At 43.5% G+C, this 13807-nt stretch overlaps 1 protein-coding gene across 4 annotated transcripts; it reads right to left on the reverse strand.

Annotated features, from left to right (window-relative positions):
• Positions 1-7360: 7360 nt before the first annotated feature.
• On the reverse strand, positions 7361-13008 carry LOC125543792. 4 transcript variants are annotated; one of them, XR_007298776.1, is made up of 7 exons: positions 12584-13005; positions 12264-12487; positions 10269-10470; positions 10118-10203; positions 9939-10033; positions 8420-8794; positions 7361-7613 (listed from the first exon to the last, which is right to left on the reverse strand). XR_007298776.1 is itself a non-coding variant. In XM_048707264.1 (6 exons), exons 1-6 carry the CDS (start codon positions 12827-12829, stop codon positions 8562-8564), a joined length of 1068 nt encoding a protein of 355 aa, XP_048563221.1. In that variant the 5' UTR covers positions 12830-13008; the 3' UTR covers positions 8147-8561. The 4 variants fall into 4 exon arrangements, 3 of the variants coding, with proteins under 3 accessions (XP_048563221.1, XP_048563219.1, XP_048563220.1); XM_048707264.1 differs by lacking the exon at positions 7361-7613 and having other exon boundaries at positions 8147-8776; positions 12584-13008; XM_048707262.1 differs by lacking the exon at positions 7361-7613 and having other exon boundaries at positions 8147-8794.
• Between the last annotated feature and the right edge of the window lie 799 nt (positions 13009-13807).

Raw genomic sequence — 13807 nt, forward strand, 5'->3', positions numbered from 1 at the left:
AAACTCGAGGTTTGGTTTTAGTTGTACGGAGCGCTCATCCGGTGTGCCCTGAGAACGAGATACATGCAACTCCTATCGGGATTTGTCGGCACATCGGGCGGCTTTGCTGGTTTTGTTTTACAATTGTCGAAATGTCTTGTCACTACTAGGGAAAAGCCTAGCAGTAGCACGGATTTTGGGTGTATCAGTAGCGCGGGCGCCCGCGCTACTGATACGACGCCACAGCTAACTTATAGCAGTAGCGTGTGTTGACACGCGCTACTGCTATACATGGTTAGCTGTAGCGTGCGTTGCAGTACAACGCTACTGCTAATTATCTGTAGCGGGTCTTATACCCCGCGCTACTACTATTACTTTCAAAAGCAAAAAAAATATCTTGATCCCGTGCGTGTTGTCAATGGCAGCAGTTGTTCGATCCAGCGATGGTTGGGGTCGCCGGAGGCATGAACGAGCAGCGGCAGACCAGATTCGGCGGTGGCTGTTGGAGGAGGGCCTGTTTCCATGGAAGAGCAAGGCAGCGGCGTGGGGCTTCTCTTCCCGACCATGCCAGATATGGTCGTCCATGGCGACTACCTGCACGGGCATGGACATGGGATTGTGAGTCAAACCAGAGGGAGAGAGAGAGAGAGAGAGAGAGAAGAAAACCGAGGGAGAAAGGAAGGAGATGGAGGGAGTAGCACGAGGCGGCGGCCTCCTAGACGCCGGTGGAAGACCGGCGAGCTCCTAGACGCCAGTGGCGCGAGGCGGCGCCCTCTTTTAGTGCCATGGAGGAGGAGGGGTGCATGGGCAAGAGGTCAATGTGAGAACGTATGGAGAGAGAGAGGAGGGAGTGGCGGAAGAGAGGAGGGATTTGGGGGAGGGGAGGACGGGTGGGGAAAAGGTGGTGGGTGCGGATTAGTAGTAGCGCGGTACGTAAAACGCGCTGCTGCTAAAAAAGTAGCAGCAACGCGCTTTCGGTACAAGCGCTACTGCTAACCGGGACCAAAAGTGTGCCCGATTTGAAAATTAGCAGCAACGACCTCAGAAAAACCATGCTACTGCTACAACTATAGCAGTAGTGCGGCTCGCGGCACCGCGCTGCTACTAAATGGAGTTGGATGGGCACTGTCGGTCGATATTTGTAGCAGAGCGGGTTACGCCGAGCGCGCTACTGCTAAGCACTTGTCAGTAGCGGGTTTTCCACACCTGCGCTACTGCTAATTAGCAGCAGCGCTCCTTTTTGAGCCGCGCTGCTGCTAAGATTCTGTGTATAGGGTTTTCCCTAGTAGTGTGTAACCGGGATTCCGAGTCTGATCGGGTCATCCTGGGAGAAGGAATATCCTTCGTTGACCGTGAGAGCTTGTGATGGGCTAAGTTGGGACACCCCTGCAGGGTTTTGAACTTTCAAAAGTCGTGCCCGCGGTTATGGGCAGATGGGAATTTGTTAATATCCGGTTGTAGAGAACTTGACACTTAACTTAATTAAAAATGAATCAACAACGTGTGTAATCGTGATGGTCTCTTTTCGGCGGAGCCCGGGAAGAGAGCACGGTCTCGTGTTATGCTTGAACGTAAGTAGTTTCAGGGTCACTTCTTGATCTTTATAGCTTCTCGACCGTGCTTTGCTTCTCTTCTCGCTCTCATTTGCATAAGTTAGCCACCATATATGCTAGTGCTTGCTGCAGCTCCACCTCACTACCCTGTCCTACCTTTAAGCTTAAATAGTCTTGATCGCGAGGCTGTGCGATTGCTGAGTCCCCGTGACTCACAGATACTTCCAAACAGTTGCAGGTGCCGATGATACCAGTGTAGGTGACGCAACCAAGCTCAAGGAGGAGCTCGATGAATACCTTGGTCGTTGTTTTGTTTTGTTTCCTTTTGATCAGTAGTGGAGCCCAGTCGGGGCGATCGGGGATCTAGCATTAGGGGTTGTCTTTCTTTATTTGGTTCCATAGTCGGACCTTGATTGTATTCTAGATGATGTAATGCTATATTTATGTATTGTGTGAAGTGGCGATTGTAAGCCAACTCTTTATCCCTCTCTTATTCGGTACATGAGATGTGTAAAGATTATCCCTCTTGCGACATGCCTACTATGTGGTTATGCCTCTAAGTCGTGCTCCGACACGTGGGAGATATAGCTGCATCGTGGGTGTTACATTGCCCTTACAAACTCCTTGGTTCAACTCCACAATCTTGTCGGAGGCCCCCAAGTGACACCTAACCAATCTAGGAGACACCACTCTCCAAAAGGTAATAGATTGTGTGTTGATGATGAACTCCTTGCTCTTGTGCTTCAAATGATAGTCTCCCCAACACTCAACTCTCTCTCTCTCACGGATTTGGATTTGGTGGAAAGGTGATTTGAGTGGAAAGCAACTTGGGGAAGGCTAGAGATCAAGATTCATATGGTTGAAATGGAATATCTTGATCTCAACACATGAGTAGGTGGTTCTCTCTCAGAAAATGTATGTTGGAAGTGTAGGCATGTTTTGATGGCTCTCCTTTCCAATGAAGGAAGGGTGGAGAGGTATATATAGCCTCCACACAAAATCTAACCATTACACACAAATCACCAAACTCGGTGGGACCGAATCATGAAACTCGGTCAGACCGATTTAGTTCAAAATGTGAACGTTAGGATTTTCGGTGGGACCGGCATGTCAACTCGGTAGGACCAATTTCATTAGGGAATAACGTAATCTCGGTGAGACCGATCACATAAATCAGTAGGACTGATTTCTATAATTGGCAAACAGAGAGTTGGTCATGCAAACTCGGTGGGACCAATTCACTCATTTCGGTTGGACCAAAATGTTACGAAATAGAGAGTTTGCATTGCGAACTCGGTGGGACCGATCGCTCATCTCGGTTAGACCGAAACGTTACGAAGAGAAACAGAGAGTTTGCAATTCCATCTCGGTGCGACCGAAGTGACTAGGGTTTATGGCAGTGGCTATGTCAAATGAACTCGGTGGCACCAGATAGATAATTTCGGTGGGGCAGAGTTTGACTTTTGGTTTGGGACATATGTGGATATGAGAAAGTGGTTGAGGGCTTTTGGAGCATATCACTAAGCATTTTGGGCAAGCAAGCCATTAAGCAACACCTCATCCCCTTTTAATAATATTGGCTTTTCCTATGGACTCAATGTGATCTTGGATCACTAAAATGAAAATGTAGAGTCTTGAGCTTGAGCCAATATGTGTCCTTAGCATTTTGAGGGGTCCACATTCCTAATCCATGCCATGCCAATCATTGAACTTTCTGAAATGATCGTCTTGAAATAGCATTAATTCAATGAGCTATATGTTTTTAGTAATTACCAAAACCACCCAGGGATAGTTGCACTTTCACATACATAAGTGAACCAACTGCACTTGAATAGGGAACTCTAGACATGTACTCAATATCTGCATCTGACTTAGGACATAAAGCTGATGATAATTTGAAGTGTGCAGCTAACGGAGTACTCACCGGCTTGGCATTATGCGTATTAAAACGACGAAGAACTTTATCAATATATCCCTTCTGACTTAGATATACTTTTCCAGATGGTCTATCTCTGGATATTTCCATGCCAAGTATTTTTTTTTGCTGCATCCAAATCCTTCATCTCAAATTCATTACTCAATTGATTCTTCAGTTCATCAATATCTGACATACTTTTTGCAACAATTAGCATATCATCAACATAAAGGAGCAAATAAATAGTTGAACCATTGACAGTTTTCAAATAAACACAACTATCATAATTAGACCTTTTGAAACCTTGAGAGAGCATAAAGGTGTCAAAACTCTTGTACCACTGTCTAGGGGATTGTTTTAATCCATAAAGAGATTTCTTTAACTTACAGACAAGCTTTTCTTTTCCAGGAATAACAAAACTTTCAGGTTCTTTCATATAAATATCCTCTTCTAATTCTCCATGTAAAAATGCAGTTTTAACATCCAATTGTTCAAGCTCAAAATCATGCATGGCAACAATATTGAGTAAAGTGCGAATAGAGCTATGCTTCACAATAGGAGAAAAGACTTTGTTATAGTCAATACCTGGAATCTGGTTGTAACCTTTAGCAACTAACCTTGCTTTATATATTGTTTCATCATTAGGAGAAACACCTTCTTTCCTCTTGAAAACCCACTTGCAACAAATGGGTTTCTTCTCTCTAGGTAATCTTACTAAATCCCAAGTGTCATTCTTTTCAAGTGATTCCATCTCATCATGCATAGCAGTCATCCACTTATTATTATCACCAGAAATAGTAGCCTCGGAATATGAAGAAGGCTCAGAATTACCTTCAATTTCTTCTACAACAGATAAAGCAAAAGAAACAATATTGCACTCTTCAATTAAATTGTCAGGTTTATTAGTACCCCGTCTAACTTTGTCACGTGCAAGATTCCAACTGGGTGGAACAATAGGCTGATTTGGAGTGGGAGTGACATGATCATCATCAACGACGGGATCAACATGTGCATCAATATTTTCATTATCGGATGTATCACCTGAATCAATAACATGCTCCACCTGAACAGTAGTCTGCAGAACAATAGGTTGTTGTTCACTCTCAATAGGAACATTAGTAGATGGAACATCATGTAACATAGCAGTTTCATTAAATATAACATTTCTGCTAATAACAACCTTCTGGGTTTCCGGATTTGACAATTTATAACCTTTAACACCAGACTTATAACCAAGAAAGATGCACTTAACAGCCCTAGGCTCCAACTTTCCATAATCAACATGAGCATAAGCAATGCAACCAAAAACTCTCAACTGTGAATAATCAGCAAGTGAACTAGACCGTACCTCAATTGGAGTTTTCTTATTATAAGAGCAATAGATGGTGAACGGTTAATGAGATAACAAGCAGTGGAAGCGGCCTCAGCCCAAAAACGCCTATGCAAACCTGCATTGGACAACATGCAACGGGCTCTGGAAATAATGGTCATGTTCATACGCTCAGCAACACCGTTTTTGTTGAGTATAAGGAACGGTGTGATGTCTGACAATGCCTTTGGACTTGCAATAATTCTTAAATTTCTTAGAACAGAATTCCATACCATTATCAGTGCGAAGTATTTTTACCTTCCTTTTAATTTGCCTCTCAATCATAATCTTTCACTCCTTAAATGTTGAGAATGCTTCATATTTATGCTTCAAGAAATAAGGCCAAACTTTTCTCAAATAATCATCAATAATTGTCAGCATGTAACTAGCACCACCTAGTGACTTTCTGCAAGATGGTCCCCATAAATCAGAATGCACATAATCAAGAATATCTTTAGTTGTGTGAGTTGAAGTGTTGAACTTCGCCCTCTTGTGCTTGTCGAAGATACAATGCTCACAAAATTTTAATTTACCAGGTTCATATCCATCAAGAAGACCTCTTTTATTTAACTCTGCTAAACCAAGTTCACTCATACGTCCAAGACGCATATCCCAAAGGTTAGCAGCATCACAATCGGAATTATTTGAAATAACTGGAGTAGCGTTACCTGAAACGGTAGAACCTCGAAGGTAATAAAGACCATTGGTCGAACTTAAGTCACCTTTCATCACAATAAGAGAACCTTTGGTGACTTTCAACACGCTATCTCCACCTGAATACTTGTACCCCTTTGCATCAAGGGCACTCATAGAGATAAGATTTCTCTTCATCTTCGGAATATACCGAACATCTGTCAAAGTTTTGATTGTGCCATCAAACATCTTGATTCGAATGGAACCTATGCCTTCAATCTTGCATGGTGGATTATCAAAACCCAAAACAGAACCAGCAGCAGTGGTAGAATCAAAAATAGTAAACCAATCTCTATGCGGGCACATATGAAAAGTGCATGCAGTGTCAAGTATCCACTCATCATTGGTCTCAGCACATCCAGCAATAACGATAAGAGCATCATCGGAATCATCACGAGCAACATTAGCAGAATTTTCACATTGTTTGTTACCTTTCCTCTTTTCTTTGTTCTGTAACTTAAAACATTCTGAGATGTCATGACCGTCTCTCTTGCAATATCTGCAATACTTCTTGTCTCTGGATTGCGACCGGCCCCTGTAGCCGTTCTTACTTTTGCCCCTGTTTCCATTATGTGAATTCTTCCCCTTTGTCCTGCTAAGAACAGGTAATCCCTCTGCTTGGGATGAACTTGAACCATCATGAGGCACCATTAATTTCATATTCTCCTTAGAATTCAAAGCTTCATAAACTTCATCAAGTGTGAGAGTATCACGACTGTATAATATGGTGTCTCTAAAATTGGTATAAGAACTTGGTAGTGAACAAAGTAACATTAAAGCAGAGTCTTCCTCTTCATACTTAACCTTCATTGTAGCTAGATTAGATATGATCTCTTTAAATTCTGAAACATGATTCAAAACATTACCTCCCTCGGGTAACCTGTGCTGGAATAATTTTTGCTTCAGATGCATCTTACTGGTGAGATCTTTAGTCATGCAAATCCCTTCCAGCTTTAACCATAGAGCGGCGGCAGTTTTCTCGCTCAAAACTTCCTGCAAAATATTATTATGCAAATGAAGTTGAATTTGTGACAAAGCCTTACGATCAATTCTTTTCTCCTCATCGGTCCAATCCTAGATCCGGTTCTTCCCAAAACTATCCAGTGCTTCATCATAGTCAGCATGTGCCACAACGCTCGCATCTTGACTTGCCATAGAGTAAACCTTGTGTCATGGTCCAACAACAGAAGATCGTACTTCATGGAAGCCATGAATCGATAAATTTGTGTATACAAAGTAGTACAAGCCAAAGTAGAATAATTCTTGACAGAATTAATATGCAGAGCAAACGAAAAATAGGATAAATAGCACCTGATAGTGATAGTGTTTACGGGCAATGGACGTAGCAACGGACAAAGAACAAAAAATCTGAACTAGTACTGGCCTTTCCTCCACGTGAGTAGAGTACTAGTAGTTGCTTCGGTTGATGCCCTTTTCTGATGACGTGGACAACAGCAGTAATCAAATCAATCATGCACCTCGGGGGACTTTGAACGAGCAGTAGTTACGGTTGATTCCCTTGGGATTTGAATCGAGCAGGCCAGCAACTCAGCGAAACGGCTGCAAATTAATCTAACCACGTGATCATGTGAATAGTACCCGATGGAAGCGGCTATCGATTCCCTCGAACTCCTGTCGGTCTCGGCTTCGTACGGCGGCGGCAGCGGCAGAATCGATCCGACTTCGGATTCGTCGGATCACCAGAGACGAGTGCGCGGCACACGTAACCCTAATTTCTCGTCTCAATTTCGTATCTGCAACTTGTTATGTATTTCACTTGTTAGATAAAACGAGACACGAGAGACATAAATTTTTACGTAAAAACTCTTATGAAAGAAAAACACGGACACAAGTAGGCGCAATTACTATTAGTATTACAAGCACGAGACGACACACCGTCTTTACGTGTGACTACATGGGATATATATAAGGGCGATACATAAAAGTTCTTGAAGGACAAGTAAACAAGTTATATTCATACACGTCAATACCAACGCAAAGGCCCACATCGTATGTACTACGTCTAATCCAATACAATAAAATTTGGATCACAATTTAACAGAAACTGCCGCGGCCTCTTTTTCCAGCATCGGTTGGATGTATGCTGCAAAATGCAAATACATAAAGATTAATCACTCCAATCAATAGTGTGGTATCAGTGCAGTTATTGTGTGGTGCGGCATACTCACTAATTGACAGGAATACTAAAGCTATACTAGACACGATGCCCTTGTCAAAGCGAACAGATGGGAGGTGATAACTGAGCATCTGAGCTCATGCTTGGATACGAATTTTCGACAGTTTTTACTCTTCATCGTTGGTCTCTATTTGTCTCTACCTTTTAAACACTCATTTTGAGTGCTTGCAGCTTTAGCTTTAGCCTGATTTTAGTAATCTTCCAGTTACCAGGACATGAACTTAGCTTACATAGATACTCGCGGTTTGAGACCAAGGTAATATCATGGACTAGGAACACAATCTATCACACACAGCAGTTCACAGGTTTACACGTACACTATGACAGCATGCTAACTACTTCCTCCATCTCAAAGTGTCTCAACTTTGTACTAACTTTAGTACAAAATTGAGACACTTATTTTGGGAGGGAGTATAAGTTTTCTTCAACACATACTCCAATGCCAGCAACACTTGATATGTGTACAGACAATGAGGGGTGTTTTCATCAAAATTTGTCCCCATACTATTTGTATTACATAAGTTGGACAGCTCAAACTACATCTGAAGTGCAAGCTTTTTCACCACCTTTTTTCATTTCTTCTCTTTTCTTTTTTCCTTTTTTTCATTCTCAGACCAGCTTCCCACAGACCAACTGACTACAAGTATAAAAACATAGACGGCCGAAATCTACCTATTAGTGCAATTTACAAAGCAGGACAGGTTACTTCTCACCATCCAAGCTTCAAATCTTGTGGTAACATGCATCAGATTTGGAAGCAGTCAACCAGTCAGTCACTTGGAACTTAATCATGTTCACAAGACACTCTTCGGACATTCTTTCATGAGCTCTGCGGAAAGCACAGATTTGGTGTCACTACCTGTTGTATGCACCACGGGAGACAAAGAACTGATAATCTGGATGGCCAGCATGGCTGTCTCTCAGCCAATCGGCAGCAGCTTGCCTTAAGCAGCTAGCCAGTTTCCAATCACCATCAGTTGAGGACCAGACTGAGTTGCTAAACTTGTAGGAAGCCAAACCAAAAACTGGGAGTGGTATGTTTGGTGTGCTATCAGGAGCCCACAGATTATCAGGAGCCCACAGATTATCTGGACACAGGAATGCAGATAAAATTCAGATGGCGGCATTTAGGCAGGTAGGCAAAACAGGATGACAGCATTTAGGTTCCATTATCTCATTGCTCACTAACAAGGTTAACTAACATAGAAGAGGGCATAGACATGCACTGGAAACTACTCCCTCCGTTCCCAAATATTTGTCTTTCTAGACTTTTTAAATGGACTACAACATATGGATGTATGTAGACATATTTTAGAGTGTAGATTCACTTATTTTGCTTCGCATGTAGTCACTTGTTGAAATCTCTAGAAAGACAAATATTTGGGAACGAAGGGAGTATATATAGAGAAAAGCAATAAAAACATAAAGCTCTCTTTTTCTTTCTATAAATGACAGCTCACAGTAGGTAAACCTCAGTGCATCCAAAACATTAGAACTTGTTAAAGCAGTGATACAACTACCATATATAGTCATTTCATAGCTCAAGAATTCCTAGCATCGAGGTTTGTCAAAATCAAAACCTATTTTTTTGCTATTAATTGGGTTTACAGATTCTAGCTGGTCACAGATGTGAGTTGCCAGGGCAGCTAGGCACCAACTGAAAATGGAATGACTCAATTAATAGTAGATAGCTGTTTTATGTCCTATTCATTTCTTTCCCCAGTGCACTGAAAACATGCTAAATGTATGTACATGCCCAACAATCAGAAAAATAAGCACTAGCCAAAAGTAAGACTCCCCATGTTCATTGGGCGATAATCAAACCAATCTTATCCTAAGTACATGTTAGCTTCAACTCACACTTGATTAATGCTTGTGAATCTACAAACACTTCAGAGTAAGACTAACAATGTTTACTATAATAAAGATAAGTGCTACACTTGAACTTGACTCCTGACACTTGCTCACTTTTAAGAACGAGGACTAGAAGAAAGAGAAAGGATAAAGGATATTTAGATATAGAATTCTTCAGACTTCACATGTCTACTTAATCTGATCATGAACATGATAACTGAATTTACAATAAACATGCATAGTGATGGGGCAGGTTTAGTTGGGAATCTGAGAGTGTTGGGGGCATCTATCTGAAACAGTGCAGGACGATGCTAGTGAAGCAAGCATTATGAGCTAATTCAACCTATGATCCGAGGAACAAAGGTCAAATTTAATTACCTCCTTGCGGGCAATTTGAAAGCTGATGGAAAGTGAGAAAGCAGGCATCTAAATCTTTTAATGTTGGTCCAGTAGGGATACGATAAATTGGGTACCTACACAATGCATAAGGAATTTAACCTATTAGTTGCTGCAATCATCCATCCAGCACCAATTTTGTATATATAGAGAGAATGTACCAAGCGATGCTCATCCAACTACGCGCTGATAAATCACAACTCCTAAGGGTCCTCAATCCTGAAAATCTGGCTGAAAGGCTAGAAATCTGAACAACAAATTTGTCAGAACACGAAAATACCATGAAAACTACACAAAGTTGTAACTTCTTGCCTTATCAGTCAAAGGTTCACGGCAAAACGGAGAATCAAACTCGAGGTACTGAAAGAGCAAGCGGCCATGAGTAACTCCAGATTCACCAACATCCCTTGAGAAGCCTTCCTGAGCAAAGTGTTTGACCCTTGCATGTTCATAATCACTGCTACCATCACTGCTGGAATCATGGAAATCTTCATCACTGTCGTCCATCATATGTCTGCTTCAAAAGGTTGATGCACACATAGTTAAGAATTGCATGCCACGATGGAATATTCTTGAGAAAAATCAATAACTGGCACAATACTTGTTATCACAGGACAATAAATGACAAAGCTAAAATAGATTTATAAATGGAAACAGGTGTGCACATAAATATGGGAAGAGAACTCCATAGGGCAAGGTGAGGCGGCCGCCCGACTTCGAATTGATGCAAAAGAATAGCTACAGGTATGTAGAGGTCGGGTCATTGACTCATTGAGTCGTCATTCTCACTGGGGACGATAAAAGAAGAATGTGGTCCAGCCAGGTCGCCTGGTGCAGGTTGGCCTTATGATTTGGGTTGTGAGCCGATGAACTTCTGCTGCTACACTGATTAGCAAGTACCGAAGCAGACAAAGCTTGTCAGCCGAGCGAACACACGCACTATGAAGCAGTATGGATGAACCCTAGCGGCTGCGGCACACAGGCAGCGGCTGAAGCGCAACGTCAACACCAGCATGGGGTACACAGAGGTCGCAGTGCACAGTAGTGTCGTTTGGCCAGCGGTGGGTGGCACGGAAGCGTTGCCGGTGAAGGTGAAAGGTAGAAGATCAAATGGACATGAATGATAAGGGGCTAGCAAAGGCAAAGGGAAAGGTATAATTGATTCAAATTCTGCATTGTACATCGGTACATTGCGAATTTGTGATGTGCATTTTGGGAGTAAACAATATTGAGTGATTTTAATACTATTTTCATGTTATGAATTGCAGATATGACTAAACATTTTGAGTTACTTAGTAGTTGCAGTATGTTTACAGGGATCTTTCAATTTATTCTTGTTTTGCATCTTACTTTTCTTATGCTTTAGACAACACCTCCACCTCAAAAATAATCCCCTTAAATCATAAACCCCTTGCAGATGATTATGTCTTGTTTTGTCATGAGCAGAGGTGAATTGTACAAAGGCTTTAATTAGAGCCACAGATCCTACTCTAAAAACGGAAAACAGAAATACAAAATGGCTATATGGAATCTGATGACTATAAAAACTTACATAACTGTTATAATAAGGAAGAGGTGCATAAGCAGCTTGAGCTATCTTCTATGGTACTACTAAAAAATGCTAGAAATGCCAAGACAGGCGCTGGCGTTGACATAAACAACAAAATATCAATCTGATTTGTAGTTACTTCTTGTTTCCCTTTGAACACAAATATATTTTCTGAATTAATCTAAGCACAAAATACACTTTTGAGACAGGTAGAAGTCTCATTGTAACATAAGAATACATACCACCAGATAAAAAGCACTTGAAGTTCTGAATTCATACTATATTCAAATTCGTTGATAAAGGATGAAAACCCCCCCACAAGAGAAACATGTTGCAAATATTGTCTTATTAGTTTGCAGGCTCGTACAATAGGCTAGGCCAACTTGACGTCAGGAAATAACTAGTAAGTACATAGAAACGTTAAATAAGAAATGTCAATCATCCTAAGCACCCATAGGCAACCATAAGAACTGGCAGTGTATTGGAGAACTAAAGATAAATACGTACAATAAGAAATCAGGACAGTGATCTTATGGCTCCATAGATAACATCTACGCATACACACATCACAGAACCATTGGAGATTAAGTGCGCTTCTTTGTACGTACTACTAATATGGAAGTCATTAAGTTAACTCGAACTCATTTACTTCTAGCAGAAAAGAAATCGATGCCATTTACACTTTCTACTTGGACCCATAGCACTCAAATCAACACAAAAATAAGCTGTTACCAGTGTGTATTAGAAGAAACACGAACAACCTTGGGTTGGACGATGACTGCAGGACTGATGAGTCTCCATAGAGCTCGATGGCGGACAAGTAAGGCACATAGTACTGCACGACCCCGTCGCACCCGTCAAGAACGAGCGGCACCCCGGCACCATACGCACTCCACTCCTTGTACGCCTCCCATAGGTCGTCAAGAACGAAGTAGGGCCTCTCCCGGTTGGCATCCACGCCGCAACCCCTCCACTCTCCTCTCTGCATCGCCAAATCCACCAGTGATTCAGGAACAGTCGCACCCTCACAAGTCATAACGATCCAATCCTACGGTGTGGCGGGGGTCAATAGGCGAACCTCGGAGGGGTACTCCGCCGGCACGGACAGCGTAACGGCTGCCACGAACCTCTTGAGGTTGCCTGCAACTCCTACGGGGGACGCTGGCAACCGGGAGGGCTCCTCCGGCGCCTTCTCCTGGGTAACGGCGGCGGCTGCGCACCTCGACTTGGGAAGGCCGTGATGGTGCCCTCGTCGAGCCCTGGCAGCGTCGTAGAAGCGGCTGTCGCCCTGCCTCCGTCCTAGGTCCACGGCAGTGCCCATCATCCCACGCGCAAAGCAAGCTCAGGGACCAGACGCGCTAATATGGGAGGAAGGTACGGAATAGACGAAACCCTAACCCTAAGATTTGGGGAACCAATTCGATTGGAGGAAATGACAAGGAAGGAAATGGAAAGGGAGAGGAAGCAACGGTGTGCCGCGGGGTAGTTGTTGGCTTTTATAAAGGGCGGGCCAAAGGAGGACTGGAGGAGGAAGACGGGGGAGGGATGGGGTTGGGGCAGACCTGGCCAAACGGCCCGGCCTGGCCCGTGCTAATCGTGCCGGGCCCGCCCATCGTGGCACGTTTAATAAACAAGCTGTGCCGTGCCGGTTACGAAGCACTGCTCTTGGTCCAGGCACGGCCTAATTATTAAACAGAGCGGTCCGTGGCACATTTTTTTGTCTATTGGGTTGTATTTTAAGCCTATTCTTAGATTCTAATTTACGTTATGTATATATAAAATTCTGAAAAAAGAGAATAATAAACGGGTCGTGCCGTGCTGGCCCGCGTGCCCAGCCTCCAGGCCTAGGCATGGCCCATGGCATGCCGGGCCTGACTCGTTTAGCCCAGGCCTTGCCGTGTCGTTCTTGCGTGCTACCAGGTCGGCCTAGTTAGCACGGCCCATTTGGCCAGCTGTAGGTTGGGATGGGGAGGGGGAAATCCTGGGATTTCGCGGCTTGAAGCTGGGCCTGGGGCGACATTATTGCTATACTTAGCCATGGGCAGCTTGGTCCGGACGGCCCTAAAATCTCGGACTGCGTTGAGCCTGAGTGTGCCATCGGGCCAGGCTCGGGCCTGAAAATCGAGCCCATCGTGCAGGTCGGGCCGGGCTCGGGATTGCGCAAAACAAAATTTTAGCCATAGCCGGGTCAGGTCGACCGGGCCGTGTCGGGCTTTTTCGGGCTCGGGTCGGGCTCGAGTCTGATTTAGCAGGCCCGACGGTCGGGCCGGGCCGGGCTCGGGCCTAGGTTTTCAGCACCGGG

This window comes from Triticum urartu, chromosome 3 (genome assembly GCF_003073215.2).
Source record: "Triticum urartu cultivar G1812 chromosome 3, Tu2.1, whole genome shotgun sequence".
In the NCBI taxonomy this organism is placed as follows: domain Eukaryota; kingdom Viridiplantae; phylum Streptophyta; class Magnoliopsida; order Poales; family Poaceae; genus Triticum; species Triticum urartu.